At 59.2% G+C, this 18,441-nt stretch overlaps 1 protein-coding gene across 1 annotated transcript; it reads left to right on the top strand.

Annotated features, from left to right (window-relative positions):
- The first annotated feature begins 497 nt into the window (after window positions 1–497).
- On the top strand, window positions 498–16,962 carry RBM23 (RNA binding motif protein 23). The gene is made up of 9 exons (XM_062603600.1): window positions 498–638; window positions 3,388–3,441; window positions 6,104–6,221; window positions 8,052–8,204; window positions 9,782–9,919; window positions 13,467–13,532; window positions 14,633–14,837; window positions 16,050–16,142; window positions 16,839–16,962. Exons 3-9 carry the CDS (start codon window positions 6,159–6,161, stop codon window positions 16,925–16,927), a joined length of 807 nt encoding a protein of 268 aa, XP_062459584.1. The 5' UTR covers window positions 498–638; window positions 3,388–3,441; window positions 6,104–6,158; the 3' UTR covers window positions 16,928–16,962.
- Window positions 16,963–18,441: the final 1,479 nt, after the last annotated feature.

The raw sequence follows: 18,441 nt of genomic DNA, 5'->3' as shown, positions 1-18,441 counted from the left end.
GTGGGGCAATGGAAGTCAATGGAATCAGTGGGGCCAATGGGAGTCAATGGGGGTCAATGGAGTTCAATGGGGGTCAATGGGTGTCAATGAGGATCCATGGAGTCAATGGGGATCAATGCCCCCCCATTGACCCCCATTGCCCCCCACTGACTCCATTGACCCCCATTGACTCCCACTGACCAACATTGACACCCATTGCCCCCCATTGCCCCCCATTGCCCCCCATTGCCCCCCATTGACCCCCATTGACCAACATTGACACCCATTGACCCCCATTGCCCTCCATTGACTCCATTGCCCCCCATTGACTCCCATTGACTCCCCCATTGCCCCCATTGACTCCCCATTGACTTGCCCCCATTGACTCCCATTGACTCCCATTGCCTCCCATTGACTCCATTGACCCCCATTGACTCCCATTGACTCCCATTGACACCCATTGACTCCTATTGAGCCCCATTGATCCCCACTGATTCCATTGCCCCCCATTGCCCCCCAAGCCGGGACCGGGACCGGGATCGGCGCCGCCGGAGCCGGAGCCGCGAGCGCCGGAGCCGTCACCGGAGCCGCAGCCGCGAGCGCCGCCGGGGGGGGAGCCGCTCCCGCAGCCGCGACCGGCGCCGCGACGACCGCGCCCGGTGAGCCCCACATCCGCCCCACATCCACCCCATAGCTGCCCCATAGCTGACCCACAGCTGACCCATAGCTGCCCCATAGGTGCCCCATAGCTGACCCATAGGTGCCCCATAGCTGCCCCATAGCTGACCCATAGCTGACCCATAGGTGCCCCATAGCTGACCCATAGCTGCCCCACATTCACCCCATAGCTGACCCATAGCTGGCCTATAGCTGACCCATAGGTGGCCCACATCCGCCCCATAGCTGACCCACATTCACCCCATAGCTGACCCACATTCACCCCATAGCTGACCCATAGGTGCCCCATAGCTGACCCATAGGTGCCCCATAGGTGCCTCATAGCTGGCCTATAGGTGCCCCATAGGTGCCCCATAGCTGGCCTATAGCTGACCCATAGGTGGCCCACATCCACCCCATAGCTGACCCATAGCTGACCCACATTCACCCCATAGCTGCCCCACATCCGCCCCATAGCTGACCCACATCCACCCCATAGCTGCCCCACATCCGCCCCATAGCTGACCCATAGCTGACCCATAGCTGACCCATAGCTGACCCATAGGTGCCCCACATCCGCCCCATAGCTGCCCCATAGCTGACCCACGGTGGGGAGCTGCCCCATAGCTGGGAGCTGACCCATAGCTGACCCATAGCTGACCCATAGCTGACCCATAGGTGCCCCACATCCGCCCCATAGCTGCCCCATAGCTGACCCACATTCACCCCATAGCTGCCCCACATCCGCCCCATAGCTGACCCACATCCGCCCCATAGCTGACCCATAGGTGCCCTATAGCTGACCCATAGGTGCCCCATAGCTGATCCATAGGTGCCCCATAGCTGACTCACAGCTGACCCATAGCTGACCCACAGCTGACCCATAGCTGACCCATAGGTGCCCCACATCCGCCCCATAGCTGACCCGTAGCTGACCCATAGGTGCCCCATAGCTGACCCATAGGTGCCCCACATCCGCCCCATAGCTGACTCATAGCTGACCCATAGGTGCCCCATAGCTGACCCGTAGCTGACCCATAGGTGCCCCATAGCTGACCCGTAGCTGACCCATAGGTGCCCCATAGCTGACCCATAGCTGACCCATAGGTGCCCCATAGCTGACCCATAGGTGCTCCATAGCTGACCTATAGGTGCCCCACATCTGCCCCATAGCTGCCCCATAGGTGCCCCACATCTGCCCCATAGCTGACCCATAGGTGCCCCACATCCGCCCCATAGCTGCCCCATAGCTGACCCATAGCTGACCCATAGGTGCCCCACATCCGCCCCATAGCTGACCCATAGGTGCCCTACATCCGCCCCATAGCTGCCCCGTAGGTGCCCCGTAGCTGCCCCACAGCTGCCCCACAGCTGCCCAAGAGCTGACCCATAGCTACCCCATAGCCGCCCCATAGCCGCCCCATAGCTGCCTCACGGCTGCTCCGCAGCTGACCCACATTAGCCCCAAATCAACCCAAAACAGCTCCAAACCGACCCCAGATCAGCCCCACAGTTGACCCACATCTCACCTATATCCAACCCACAACTGCTCCACTCAGCCCCACATCTGCCCCACATCAGCCCCACATCCGCCCCATATCAACCCCCACATCTGCCCCATATCAACCCCCACATCCGCCCCGTATCAGCCCCACATCCGCCCCATATCAACCCCCACATCCGCCCCATATCAACCCCCACATCCGCCCCATATCAACCCCCACATCCGCCCCATATCAACCCCCACATCCGCCCCATATCAGCCCCACATCCGCCCCATATCAACCCCCACATCCGCCCCATATCAGCCCCACATCCGCCCCATATCAGCCCCACATCCGCCCCATATCAGCCCCACATCCGCCCCATATCAGCCCCACATCCGGCCCATATCAACCCCCACATCCGCCCCATATCAGCCCCACATCCGCCCCATATCAGCCCCCACATCCGCCCCATATCAACCCCCACATCCGCCCCATATCAGCCCCACCTCCGCCCCATATCAACCCCCACATCCGCCCCACATCAGCCCCACATCCGCCCCGTATCAGCCCCACATCCGCCCCATATCAGCCCCACATCCGCCCCATATCAACCCCACATCCGCCCCAAATCAGCCCCACATCCGCCCCATATCAACCCCACATCCGCCCCATATCAGCCCCACATCCGCCCCATATCAACCCCACATCCGCCCCATATCAGCCCCACATCCGCCCCATATCAACCCCACATCCGCCCCATATCAACCCCCACATCCGCCCCATATCAACCCCACATCAGTCCCACATCCGCCCCATATCAGCCCCACAGCCGCCCCATATCAACCCCCACATCCGCCCCATATCAGCCCCCACATCCGCCCCATATCAGCCCCACATCCGCCCCATATCAGCCCCACATCCGCCCCATATCAGCCCCACATCCGCCCCATATCAACCCCCACATCCGCCCCATATCAACCCCACATCCGCCCCATATCCACCCCATATCAACCCCCACATCCACCCCATATCAGCCCCACATCCGCCCCATATCAGCCCCACATCCGCCCCATATCAACCCCCACATCCGCCCCATATCAGCCCCACATCCGCCCCATATCAGCCCCACATCCGCCCCATATCAACCCCACATCCGCCCCATATCAGCCCCACATCCGCCCCATATCAGCCCCACATCCGCCCCATATCAGCCCCACATCCGCCCCATATCGGCCCCCATTGACCCCCATGTTCTGCCCCCCAGGCGCCGCTTTGGGCACAGCAAGAGCCCCTTGTACCGGGAGAAGAGCCCCGTGAGGTGAGACACGGGATAACATGGGATAACATGGGATAACATGGATAACATGGGATAACATGGGATAACATGGGATAACATGGGATAACATGGGATGACATGGGATAACATGGGGTAACATGGGATAACATGGGGTAACATGGGATAACATGGGGTAACATGGGATAACATGGGATAACATGGGATAACATGGGACATGGGATAACATGGGATAACATGGGATAACATGGGATAACATGGGGTAACATGGGATAACATGGGGTAACATGGGATAACATGGGGTAACATGGGGTAACATGGGGTAACATGGGGTAACATGGGATAACATGGGGTAACATGGGGTAACATGGGATAACATGGGATAACATGGGATAACATGGGATAACATGGGATAACATGGGGTAACATGGGATAACATGGGGTAACATGGGGTAACATGGGATAACATGGGGTAACATGGGATAACATGGGGTAACATGGGGTAACATGGGGTAACATGGGATAACATGGGATAACATGGGATAACATGGGGTAACATGGGATAACATGGGATAACATGGGGTGACATGGGGTGACATGGGGTAACATGGGGTAACATGGGGTGACATGCTGTAACACGCGATAACCTGCTCTAACACGATGAGACGTGATAACACGCTCTAACACATAACACGCGATAACATGTTCTAATACATGATAACACGCTCTAACACGCTCTGACACACTCTAACACACCATAACACGCTCTAACACGCTCTAACACATGATAACACGTGATAACGTGCTCTAACACGTGATAACATGCTCTAACACGCTCTAACACACTCTGACATGTGATAACACACGATAACACGTGATAACACGTGATAACACGCTCTAACACACATGCTCTAACACACTAACACGCTCTAACGTGCTCTGACACGATAACACACGATAACATGCTCTAACAAACACGCTCTGACATGCTCTAACACGCTATGACATGCTCTAGCACGCTCTAACACACGATAACATGCTCTAACACACGATAACACGCTCTAATGCTCTAACATGTGATAACAGGTGATAACATGTGCTAACATGTGATAACACACCATAACATGCTCTAATATGCTCTAACACGTGATAACACGTGATGACACGCTCTAACACATAACACGTGATGACACACTCTAACACATGATAACACACTCTAACACGTGATAACACGCTGTAACATGCTCTAACACACTCTAACACGTGATAACACGTGATAACACGTGATAACATGCTGACACGTGATGACATGCTCTAACACATGATAGCACGCTTTAACATGCTCTGACACACTCTAACACACGATAATACGCTCTAACACATAACACGTTCTAACACATGATAACACGCTCTAACACGCTCTAACACGTGATAACACGCTCTGACATGCTCTAACACACGATAACACGCTCTAACACACTCTAACACATGATGACACATGATAACACGCTCTGACACGTGATAACGTGATAACACGCTCTAACACGCTCTAACACACTCTAACACACAATAACATGCTCTAACACGCTCTAACATGTGATAACACGTGATAACACGCTCTAACACATGATAACACGCGATAACACGTGATAACATGTTCTAACACACGATAACACGCTCTAACGCATGATAACACACTCTAACACGCTCCGACACGCTCTAACATGCTCTGACACGTGATAACATGTTCTAACATGTGATGACACGTGATGACACGTGATAACACGCTCTAACACATGATAACACGCTCTAACATGTGATAACACGCTCTAACACATGATAACACGCTCTAACATGCTCTAACACACGATAACACGCTCTAACACGCTCTAACACGCTCTAACACGTGATGACACGTGATAACGCTGTAACACATGATAACGCATGCTAACACACTCTAACACGTGATAACACACTCTAACACGCTCTAACGTGTTAACACGTGATAACACGTGATAACACGCTATGACACGTGATGACACGTGATAACACGCTCTAACACGTGATGACACGTGATAACACGCTCTAACACATAACACACTATAACACGCTCTAACACGCTATGACACGCTCTAACACACTCCAACACATGATAACACGGTCTGACACGCTCTAACACATGATAACACGCTGTGACACGTGATGACACATGATAACACGCTCTAACACGCTCTGACACGTGATAACACGCTGTGACACACTCTAACGCTCTAACACATGATGACATGTGATAACATGCTCTGACACATGATGACACGTGATGACACATGATAACATGCTCTAACATGCTCTGACACACTCTAACACGTGATAACACGCTCTGACACGTGATAACACGCTCTAACGCACTCTAACACGCTCTAACATGTGTTAACACGCTCTAACATGTGATAACACACTCTAACATGCTCTAACACGCTCTGACACGTGATAACACGCTCTAACGCACTCTAACACGCTCTACCACATGATAACACCCTCTAACACGCTCCGACGCGCTCTAACATGCTCTGACACGTGATAACACGCTCTAACACGCTCTGACACGTGATAACACGCGATAACACGCTCTGACACGTGATGACACGTGATGACACGATAACCCGCCATAACCCGTTGCGTGCAGGGAGCCGCTGGGCAGCCTGAGCCCCGAGGAGCGCGACGCGCGCACGGTGTTCTGCATGCAGCTGGCGGCGCGCATCCGGCCCCGAGACCTCGAGGACTTCTTCTCCGCCGTCGGCAAGGTCAGCGGCGCTATGGGGCTGACCCACACAATCTATGGGGCTGACCCACATTTCCTATGGGGCTGACCCACACGATCTATGGGTCGCGCCCCACACGATCTATGGGGCTGACCCACACTTTCTATGGGGCTGACCCACACTTCCTATGGGGCTGACCCACACGCTCTATGGGGCTGACCCACACAATCTATGGGTCCCACCCCACACGATCTATGGGGCTGACCCACACTTCCTATGGGGCTGACCCACACGATCTATGGGGCTGACCCACACGATCTATGGGTCGCGACCCACACTTTCTATGGGGCTGCCTCACACTTTCTATGGGGCTGCCCCACACGCTCTATGGGGCTGACCCACACGCTCTATGGGGCTGACCCACACGCTCTATGGGGCTGACCCACACGCTCTATGGGGCTGACCCACACTTTCTATGGGGCTGACCCACACGATCTATGGGGCTGACCCACACGATCTATGGGGCTGACCCACACGATCTATGGGGCTGACCCACACGATCTATGGGGCTGACCCACACGCTCTATGGGGCTGACCCACACGATCTATGGGGCTGACCCACACGATCTATGGGGCTGACCCACACGCTCTATGGGGCTGACCCACACTTTCTATGGGGCTGACCCACACTTTCTATGGGTCCCACCCCACACTTTCTATGGGGCTGACCCACACTCTCTATGGGGCTGACCCACACTTTCTATGGGTCCCACCCCACACTTTCTATGGGGCTCGCCCCCACGCTTTCTATGGGTCCGCCCCACACTCTCTATGGGTCGCGACCCACACTTTCTATGGGGCTGACCCACACGATCTATGGGGCTGACCCACACTTTCTATGGAGCTGACCCACACGCTCTATGGGGCTGACCCACACTTCCTATGGGGCTGACCCACACTTTCTATGGAGCTGACCCACACATTCTATGGGGCTCACCCACACGATCTATGGGGCTGACCCACACGCTCTATGGGGCTCACCCACACGCTCTATGGGGCTCACCCACACGATCTATGGGGCTGCCCCACACGATCTATGGGTCGCGCCCCACACATTCTATGGGTCCCACCCCACACTTTATGGGTCTGCCCCACACTTTATGGGTCCCGCCCCACACTTTCTATGGGTCCTGCCCCACACTTTCTATGGGTCCACCCCACACATTCTATGGGTCCCACCCCACACATTCTATGGGTTGCCCCACACTTTCTATGGGTCCCACCCCACACATTCCATGGGTCCCGCCCCACACATTCCATGGGTCCACCCCACACTTTCTATGGGTCCCACCCCACACATTCTATGGGTCTCGCCCCACACTTTCTGTTGCTCCCGCCCCACACTTTCTATGGGTCCCGCCCCACACTTTCTATGGGTCCCACCCCACACATTCTATGGGTTGCCCCACACTTTCTATGGGTCCCACCCCACGCTTTATGGGTCCCACCCCACACATTCTATGGGTCTGCCCCACACATTCCATGGGTCGCGCCCCACACATTCCATGGGTCCCACCCCACACTTTATGGGTCCCTCCCCACACATTCTATGGGTCCTGCCCCACACATTCTATGGGTCCACCCCACACTTTCTATGGGTCCCACCCCACACACTCTATGGGTCCCACCCCACACTTTATGGGTCCCACCCCACACATCCTATGGGTCCACCCCACACATTCCATGGGTCCACCCCACACTTTATGGGTCCCACCCCACACATTCTATGGGTTGCGCCCCACACTTTATGGGTCTGCCCCACACATTCCATGGCTCCCGCCCCACACATTCCATGGGTCTGCCCCACGGCAGGTGCGGGACGTGCGCATCATCTCGGACCGCAACTCGCGGCGCTCCAAGGGCATCGCCTACGTGGAGTTCTGCGACATCCAATCGGTGCCCTTGGCCATCGGGCTCACGGGGCAGCGCCTGCTCGGCGTGCCAATCATCGTGCAGGCCTCGCAGGTGGGGCGCTGTGGGGCGCTATGGGGCGGGGTGTGGGGCGGGGTGTGGGGTGGGTATGGGGGGTGGTTATGGGGTGGATATGGGGCAGCTATGGGGGGGGATATGGGGGGGATATGGGGCGGATATGGGGGGATATGGGGGGGATATGGGGGGGAGAGGGGTGGATGTGGGGGGGGATGTGGGGTGGATATGGGGGGGTTATGGGGGGGCTATGGGGCGGGGTGTGGGGCCGGATGTGGGGTGGGTATGGGGGGGGATATGGGGGGGTATGGGGCAGGATATGGGGCGGATATGGGAGGGATATGGGGTGGTTATGGGGGGCGCTATGGGGCGGGATGTGGGGCGGATATGGGGTGGTTATGGGGGTCTATGGGGGGGTATGGGGGTGGATATGGGGGGGATATGGGGTGTCTGCTGTGGTTATGGGGGTGTATGGGGGGATATGGGGGGGATATGGGACAGCTATGGGGAGGGGATGGGGGGGATATGGGGCAGCTATGGGGGGGATGGGGGGGATATGGGGTGGATATGGGGCAGCTATGGGGGGGGATGGGGGGGATATGGGGCAGGGATGGGGGGGGATATGGGGTGGATATGGGGCAGCTATGGGGTGGCTGGGGGGGATATGGGGGGGCTATGGGATATGGGGGGTGGGGGCGGGATGTGGGGTGGATATGGGGTGGGGGGGGGGTGGGGGGGATATGGGGTGGGGGATGGGGGGGATATGGGGTGGTGGGGGTCTATGGGGGGGATATGGGGTGGCTATGGGGGGGATATGGGGGGTTCTATGGGGCGGGATGTGGGGCGGGATGTGGGGGGGATATGGGGGGGATATGGGGGGATATGGGGGGGATATGGGGGGTGCTATGGGGCGGGATGTGGGGTGGATATTGGGGGGGATATGGGGCGCTATGGGGCGGGATGTGGGTCGGGATATGGGGCGGATATGGGGGGGTTATGGGGCGGATATGGGGTGGTTATGGGGGTCTATGGGGGGGTTATGGGGTGCTATGGGGGGTTATGGGGGGCTATGGGGTGGCTATGGGGGGGATATGGGGCGGATGGGGGGGTATGGGGGTGGATATGGGGCGCTGTGGGGCAGGATACGGGGTGTCTATGCGGTGGTTATGGGGGTCTATGTGGGGGTAGGGGGGCAGATATGGGGGGGGATATGGGGTGTCTATGAGGTGGTTATGGGGGGGTAGGGGGGCAGATATGGGGCGGATATGGGGTGGATGTGGGGCGGATATGGGGCGGATATGGGGTGGATATGGGGTGGATATGGGGCGGATATGGGGGGATGTGGGGGGGGATATTGGGGGGGATATGGGGGTCTATGGGGGCTTTATGGGGGCTTTATGGGGGTCTATGGGGGTCTATGGGGCGATATGGGGCGGCTATGGGGTGGCTGCGGGGGGGGATATGGGGTCTATGTGGTGTCTATGGGGTCTCTATGGATCCCTATGGGTCCCTATGGATCCCTATGGATCCCTATGGGTCTCTATGGGTCTCTATGGGTCTCTATGGGTCTCTATGAGTCCCTATGGGTCCCTGCCCCACATCTCCCCCCCCCATAGGCCGAGAAGAACCGTCTGGCGGCCATGGCCAACAACCTGCAGAAGGGCTCGGGGGGCCCCATGCGCCTCTACGTGGGCTCCCTGCACTGCAACATCACCAAGGAGATGCTGAGGGGCATCTTCGAGCCCTTCGGCAAGGTAGCGACCCATAGCGCGACCCATAGCGGGACCCATAGCGCGACCCATAGCGCGACCCATAGCGGGGATCCATAGAGAGACCCATAGCGGGACCCATAGCGGGACACAGAGCGGGACCCATAGCGGGACCCATAGCGGGACCCATAGCGGGACCCATAGCGGGACCCATAGCGCGACCCATAGCGGGACCCATAGAGAGACCCATAGCAGGGATCCATAGAGAGACCCATAGCGGGACCCATAGAGAGACCCATAGCGGGACCCATAGCGGGACCCATAGCGCGACCCATAGCGGGACCCATAGCCCATGGGACCCATAGCGCGACCCATAGCGGGACCCATAGCGCGACCCATAGCAGGGATCCATAGAGAGACCCATAGCGGGACCCATAGAGAGACCCATAGCGGGACCCATAGCGGGACCCATAGCGGGACCCATAGCGGGACCCATAGCGGGACCCATAGCGCGACCCATAGCGGGACCCATAGCGCGACCCATAGCAGGGATCCATAGAGAGACCCATAGCGGGACCCATAGAGAGACCCATAGCGGGACCCATAGCGGGACCCATAGCGCGACCCATAGCGGGACCCATAGCGGGACCCATAGCGGGACCCATAGCGGGACACATAGAGAGACCCATAGCGGGACCCATAGCGAGACCCATAGCGGGGATCCATAGAGAGACACATAGCGGGACCCATAGCGGGACCCATAGAGAGACCCATAGCGGGACCCATAGCGGGACCCATAGCGGGCCCCATGCGCCTCTACGTGGGCTCCCTGCACTGCAACATCACCAAGGAGATGCTGAGGGGCATCTTCGAGCCCTTCGGCAAGGTAGCGACCCATAGCGGGACCCATAGCGGGACCCATAGCGCGACCCATAGCGGGACCCATAGAGAGGCCCATAGCGGGACACATAGCACGACCCATAGCGGGACACGTAGCGGGACCCATAGAGAGACCCATAGCGGGACCCATAGCGGGACCCATAGCGGGACCCATAGCGGGACCCATAGCGGGACACATAGAGGGACCCATAGCGGGACACAGAGCGGGACCCATAGCGGGACCCATAGCGGGACCCATAGCGGGACACATAGAGGGACCCATAGCGGGACACAGAGCGGGACCCATAGCGGGACCCATAGCGGGACCCATAGCGGGACCCATAGCGCGACCCATAGCGGGACCCATAGCGGGACCCATAGCGAGACCCATAGCGGGACCCATAGCGGGACCCATAGCGCGACCCATAGCGGGACACATAGCGGGACCCATAGCGGGACCCATAGCGGGACCCATAGACAGACCCATAGAGGGACCCATAGCGGGACCCATAGAGGGACCCATAGAGGGACCTATAGAGGGACCCATTGAGGGACCCATAGAGGGAGCCATTGACAGACCCATAGCGGGACCCATAGAGGGACCCATAGCGGGACCCATAGCGGGACCCATAGCGGGACCCATAGCGGGACCCATAGCGGGACCCATAGCGCGACCCATAGCGGGACCCATAGCGGGACCCATAGAGAGACCCATAGCGGGACCCATAGCGGGACCCATAGCGGGACACATAGCGGGACCCATAGCGGGACCCATAGCGGGACCCATAGAGAGACCCATAGCGGGACCCATAGCGGGACCCATAGCGGGACCCATAGCGGGACCCATAGCGGGACACATAGAGGGACACAGAGCGGGACACAGAGCGGGACCCATAGCGGGACCCATAGCGGGACCCATAGCGGGACACATAGAGGGACCCATAGCGGGACACAGAGCGGGACCCATAGCGGGACCCATAGCGGGACCCATAGCGGGCCCCATGCGCCTCTACGTGGGCTCCCTGCACTGCAACATCACCAAGGAGATGCTGAGGGGCATCTTCGAGCCCTTCGGCAAGGTAGCGACCCATAGCGGGACCCATAGCGGGACCCATAGCGGGACCCATAGCGGGACCCATAGCGGGACCCATAGAGAGACACAGAGCGGGACCCATAGCGGGGCACAGAGCGGGACCCATAGCGGGACCCATAGCGGGACCCATAGCGCGACCCATAGCGGGACCCAGAGCGGGACCCATAGCGGGACCCATAGCGGGACCCATAGCGGGACACAGAGCGCGACCCATAGCGGGACCCATAGAGAGACCCATAGCGGGACCCATAGCGGGACCCATAGCGCGACCCATAGCGGGACCCATAGCGCGAGCCATAGCGAGACCCATAGCGGGACCCATAGCGCGACCCATAGCAGGGATCCATAGCGGGACCCAGAGCGGGACCCAGAGCGGGACCCATAGCGCGACCCATAGCGGGACCCATAGCGGGACCCATAGCGGGACCCATAGCGGGACCCGTAGCGGGACACAGAGCGGGACCCATAGCGGGACCCATAGCGGGACCCATAGCGGGACCCATAGCGGGACCCATAGCGCGACCCATAGCGGGACACATAGCGGGACCCATAGCGGGACCCATAGAGAGACCCATAGCGGGACCCATAGCGGGACCCATAGAGAGACCCATAGCGGGACCCATAGCGGGACCCATAGCGGGACCCATAGAGAGACCCATAGCGGGACCCATAGCGGGACCCATAGAGAGACCCATAGCGCGACCCATAGCGGGACCCGTAGCGGGACACACAGCACGACCCATAGCGCGACCCATAGCGGGACCCATAGCGGGACCCATAGCGGGACCCATAGCGGGACCCATAGAGAGACCCATAGCGGGACCCATAGCGGGACCCATAGCGGGACCCATAGCGGGACCCATAGCGGGACCCATAGCGGGACCCATAGCGGGACCCATAGCGGGACCCATAGCGCGACCCATAGCGGGACCCATAGCGCGACCCATAGCGGGACCCATAGCGGGACACATAGCGGGACACATAGCGGGACCCATAGCGCGACCCATAGCGCGACCCATAGCGGGACCCATAGCGGGGATCCATAGAGGGACCCATAGCGGGACCCATAGCGGGGATCCATAGAGGGACCCATAGCGAGACCCATAGCGGGACCCATAGCGGGACCCATAGCGCGACCCATAGCGGGACACATAGCGGGACCCATAGCGGGGCACATAGAGAGACCCATAGCGGGACCCATAGCGGGACCCATAGAGAGACCCATAGCGCGACCCATAGAGAGACACATAGCGGGACACAGAGCGGGACCCATAGAGAGACCCATAGCGGGACCCATAGCGGGACCCATAGCGCGACCCATAGCGAGGATCCATAGAGAGACCCATAGAGAGACCCATAGCAGGGATCCATAGCGGGACCCATAGCGCGACCCATAGCGCGACCCATAGCGGGACCCATAGAGAGACCCATAGCAGGACCCATAGCGGGACCCATAGAGAGACCCATAGCGGGACCCATAGTGGGACCCATAGCGCGACCCATAGCGGGACCCATAGCGGGACCCATAGCAGGATCCATAGGGGGGCCCCATAGGGGGGCATCCCTAGGGATGGGCTATGGGGCTGGGGCTGGAGCCCATTGGGGGTCCCTGCCCCACAGATCGAGAGCATCGTCCTCATGCGGGACCCAGACACCGGGCAGTCCAAGGGCTACGGCTTCATCACGGTGAGAGCCCCACTGCGCCCCATAGAGACCCATAGAGACCCATAGAGACCCACGGAGAACCATAGAGACCCATAGAGACCCATTGCGCCCCATAGAGACCCATAGAGACCCATTGCGCCCCATAGAGACCCATGGAGACCCATAGAGACCCATAGAGACCCATTGCGCCCCATAGAGACCCATAGAGACCCATTGCGCCCCATAGAGACCCATGGAGACCCATAGAGACCCATTGATCCCCATAGAGCCCCATTGATGGCCATTGACCCCCATTGACTCCCATTGACCCCCATTGACTCCCATTGACTCCCATTGACCCCATTGACCCCCATTGACTCCCATTGACCCCCATTGACCCCCATTGACCCCCATTGACTCCCATTGACTCCCATTGACCCCCATTGACTCCCATTGACCCCCATTGACTCCCATTGACCCCCATTGACTCCCATTGACTCCCATTGACCCCCATTGACCCCCATTGACTCCCATTGAGCCCCATTGACCCCCATTGACCCCCCCCATTGACTCCCATTGACCCCCATTGACCCCCATTGACTCCCATTGACTCCCATTGACCCCCATTGACTCCCATTGACTCCCATTGATCCCATTGACCCCCATTGACTCCCATTGACCCCCATTGACGCCCATTGACCCCCATTGACTCCCATTGACCCCCATTGACTCCCATTGACTCCCATTGACCCCCATTGACCCCCATTGACTCCCATTGACCCCCATTGATCCCATTGACCCCCATTGACCCCCATTGACCCCCATTGACCCCCATTGACCCCATTGACTCCCATTGACCCCTTTGATTCCCCCCATTGACCCCCATTGATCCCCATCCCATTGACCCCCATTGACTCCCATTGACCCATTGACACCCATTGACCCCCATTGACCCCCATTGACCCCCATTGACCCCCATTGACTCCCATTGACCCCCATTGCCCCCCATTGACTCCCATTGGCCCCCATTCATTCCTATTCACTCGATTGACCCCCATTGATCCCCATTGACTCCCATTGACCCCCATTGACCCCCATCGCCCCCCATTGATCCCCATTGACCCCCCCTTGCCCCACTGCAGTTCTCGGAGGCGGAATGCGCGCGCCGGGCCCTAGAGCAGCTCAACGGCTTCGAGCTGGCCGGGCGCCCCATGCGTGTGGGGCAGGTCCACGAGGGCCCCGAGCTCGGCCTGCCCCTGCCCCTGCCTCTGCCCCCCGAGGGCCCCGACGAACCCGAGCTGCTGGGCCCCAGCGGGAGGCTTCAGCTCATGGCAAAGCTGGCCGAGGGTGAGGCACTTGGGGGGCAGGAAATGGGGGGGGGTGTGGGGCAGGGAGGGGGGGTTGTGGGGCAGGAAGGGGTGGTTATGGGGCTGTGGGGCAGGGAGGGGGTGGTTGATGTGGCGGGGGGGGGCTATGGGGCAGGAAGGGGTGGTTATGGGGTTGTGGGGCAGAGTGGGGTGGTGATGGGGCTATGGGGCAGAGGGGGGTTATGGGATTGATTGGGGTGGTTATGGGACTATGGGGTAGGAAGGGGGCTGTGGGGCAGAGTGGGGTGGTGATGGGGCTGTGGGGCAGGAAGGGGTGGTGATGGGACTATGGGGCAGAGGGGGCTATGGGGCAGGAAGGGGTGGTTATGGGGCTATGGGGCACAGGGATCTATGGGGCAGGGGGGTTGGTTATGGGGCTATGGGGCACAGGGATCTATGGGGCAGGGGAGGTTGTTGGTTATGGGGCTATGGGGCACAGGGATCTATGGGGCTGGGAGTGTGGTTCTGGGGCACAGGGATCTATGGGGCAGGGGGGTTGGCTATGGAGCACCGGGATCTATGGGGCAGGGGAGGTTGTTGGTTATGGGGCTATGGGGCACATGGATCTATGGGGCAGGGGAGGTTGTTGGTTATGGGGCACAGGGATCTATGGGGCAGAGGGCGGTCATTATGGGGCTATGGGGCACAGGGATCTATGGGGCAGGGGGTGTGGTTATGGGGCACAGGGATCTATGGGGCAGAGGGCGGTCATTATGAGGCTATGGGGCACAGGGATCTATGGGGCGGGGGGGGGTTGGTTATGGGGCACAGGGATCTATGGTTATGGGGCACAGGGATCTATGGGGCAGGGGAGGTTGTTGGTTATGGGGCACAGGGATCTATGGGGCAGGGGGGTTGGCTATGGAGCATCGGGATCTATGGGGCAGGGGTGTGGTTATGGAGCACAGGGATCTATGGGGCAGAGGGCGGTTGTTATGGGGCTATGGGGCACAGGGATCTATGGGGCAGGGGAGGTTGTTGGTTATGGGGCACAGGGATCTATGGGGCAGAGGGCGGTTGTTATGAGGCTATGGAGCACAGGGATCTATGGGGTGGGGGGGTTTGGTTATGGGACACAGGGATCTATGGGGCGGGGAGGGGGGTTGGTTATGGGGCACAGGGATCTATGGGGCAGGTGTGGGTTGGTTATGGGGCTCCTGCCCCATAGCGTCTCTGTTCCCCCCCCCCCCAGGCTCCGGGCTGCAGCTGCCCAGCACGGCCCAGGCCGCTCTGCAGCTCAATGGGGCCCTGCCCTTGGGGGCGCTCAACCCCGCGGCGCTCACTGGTAAGGGGGCTATGGGGCGCTATGGGGGGGCTATGGGGTGGTTATGGGGTGGTTATGGGGTGGCTATGGGGCGCTGTGGGGCGGCTATGGGGTGGGTATGGGGTGGTTATGGGGGGTCTATGGGGCGGGCTATGGGGGGCGCTATGGGGCGGCTATGGGGGGCTATGGGGTGCTATGGGGGGCTATGGGGCGGCTATGGGGCAGCTATGGGGTGGCTATGGGGGGCTATGGGGGGCTATGGGGTGGCTATGGGGGGCTATGGGGCGCTATGGGGTGGCTATGGGGTGGTTATGGGGTGGCTGTGGGGGGCTATGGGGTGAGTTTGGGGGATCTATGGGGTGGCTATGGAGTGTCAATGGGGGGCTATGGGATGGTTATGGGGGGTCTATGGGGTGGCTATGGGTGTCTATGGGGTCTCTATAGGGGTCTGTGGGGTCTTATGGGGTGTCTATAGGGGTCTATGGGGGTCTATGGGGCTCTGTGCGGTGTCTATGGGGCTCTATGGGGTGTCTATGGGGCTTTATGTGATGTCTCTGTGTTTCTCTGTGCCATCTCTATGGGGCTCCATGGGGCCTCTATGGGGCGCTTTGGTTGCCTGTGCTTTGTCCCTATAGGGCTGGGACTTGTGGGGCTCCCAATGGCTCCATCTATGGGGCAGCCCCACATCTCCCCCCCCCTCCTCTATGTGCCCCATAGCCCTGAGCCCGGCGCTGAACCTGGCCTCGCAGACGCTGGCGTCCCAGTGCCTCACGCTCTCGGGGCTCTTCTCCCCACAGACCATGTGAGGGGCGGGATCTATGGGGCAGAATGGGGGGGATCTGTGGGGCAGAAAGGGGGGGAATCTGTGATGGGGGGGATTCTATGGGGCAGAAATGGGGGGAAATCTATGTGATGGGGGGTATCTATGGGGCAGAAGGGGGATTCTATGGGGCAGAAAAGGGGGGAATCTATGGGGCAGAAATGGGGGATTCTATGGGGCAGAAAGGGGGGGATCTGTGGGGGAGAAAGGGGGGAATCTATGGGGCAGAATGGGGGGGATCTGTGGGGCAGAAAGGGTGGATTCTATGGGGGGGAATCTATGTGATGGGGGGGATCTGTGGGGCAGAAGGGGGGGATCTGTGGGGCAGAAGGGGGGGGATCTGTGGGGCAGAAAGGGGGGGGATCTATGGGGCAGAAATGGGATCTGTGGGGCAGAAGGGGGGGGATCTATGGGGCAGAAAGGGGGGGGATCTGTGGGGCAGAATGGGGGGATTCTATGGGCAGAAATGGGGGAGATCTATGTGATGGGGGGGTATCTATGGGGCAGAAAGGGGGGAATCTATGGGGCAGAATGGGGGGATCTGTGGGGCAGAATGGGGGGATTCTATGGGGCAGAAATGGGGAATCTATGGGGCAGAAATGGGGGGGAATCTATGTGATGGGGGGTATCTATAGGGCAGAAGGGGGATTCTATGGGGCAGAAAGGGGGGATTCTATGGGGCAGAAGGGGGGAATCTATGTAATGGGGGGGTATCTATGGGGCAGAAAAGGGGGGAATCTGTGATGGGGGGGATTCTATGGGGCAGAAATGGGGGGGAATCTATGTGATGGGGGGGATCTATGGGTCAGAAAGGGGGGAATCTATGGGGCAGAAGGGGGGGGATCTGTGGGGCAGAAAGGGGGAATCTATGGGGCAGAAAGGGGGGGATCTATGGGGCAGAATGGGGGGATCTGTGGGGCAGAATCTGTGGGGCAGAATGGGGGGGGGATCTATGGGGCAGAAAGGGGGGGGAAATATGTGGGAAAGGGGGGAATCTATGGGGCAGAAAGGGGGGAAATCTATGGGGCAGAAATGGGGAATCTATGTGATGGGGGGGTATCTATGGGGCAGAAGGGGGGGGATCTATGGGGCAGAATGGGGAGGGATCTGTGGGGCACAAAGGGGGGGAATATGTGGGAAAGGGGGGAATCTATGGGGCAGAAATGGGGGGGATCTGTGGGGCAGAATGGGGGGGATCTGTGGGGCAGAAAGGGGGGGGATCTGTGGGGCAGAAGGGGGGGGAATCTGTGGGGCAGAAATGGGGGGAATCTATGTGATGGGGGGGATCTATGGGGCAGAAGAGGGGGAGAATGGGGCAGAAATGGGGGATTCTATGGGGCAGAAATGGGATTCTATGGGGCAGAAGGGGGGGATCTGTGGGGCAGAATGGGGGGGAAATATGTGGGAAAGGGGGGAATCTATGAGGCAGAAAGGGGGGATCTGTGGGGCAGAATGGGGGGATTCTATGGGGCAGAAAGGGGTGGATTCTATGGGGCAGAA

This window comes from Pezoporus occidentalis, unplaced genomic scaffold (genome assembly GCF_034315485.1).
Source record: "Pezoporus occidentalis ecotype Australia unplaced genomic scaffold, CSIRO_AGI_Poc_V1 ctg802, whole genome shotgun sequence".
Lineage (NCBI taxonomy): Eukaryota > Metazoa > Chordata > Aves > Psittaciformes > Psittacidae > Pezoporus > Pezoporus occidentalis.
The sequence above is the reverse complement of the archived record's forward strand: the minus strand, read 5'-3'. Positions and strand labels throughout refer to the sequence as shown.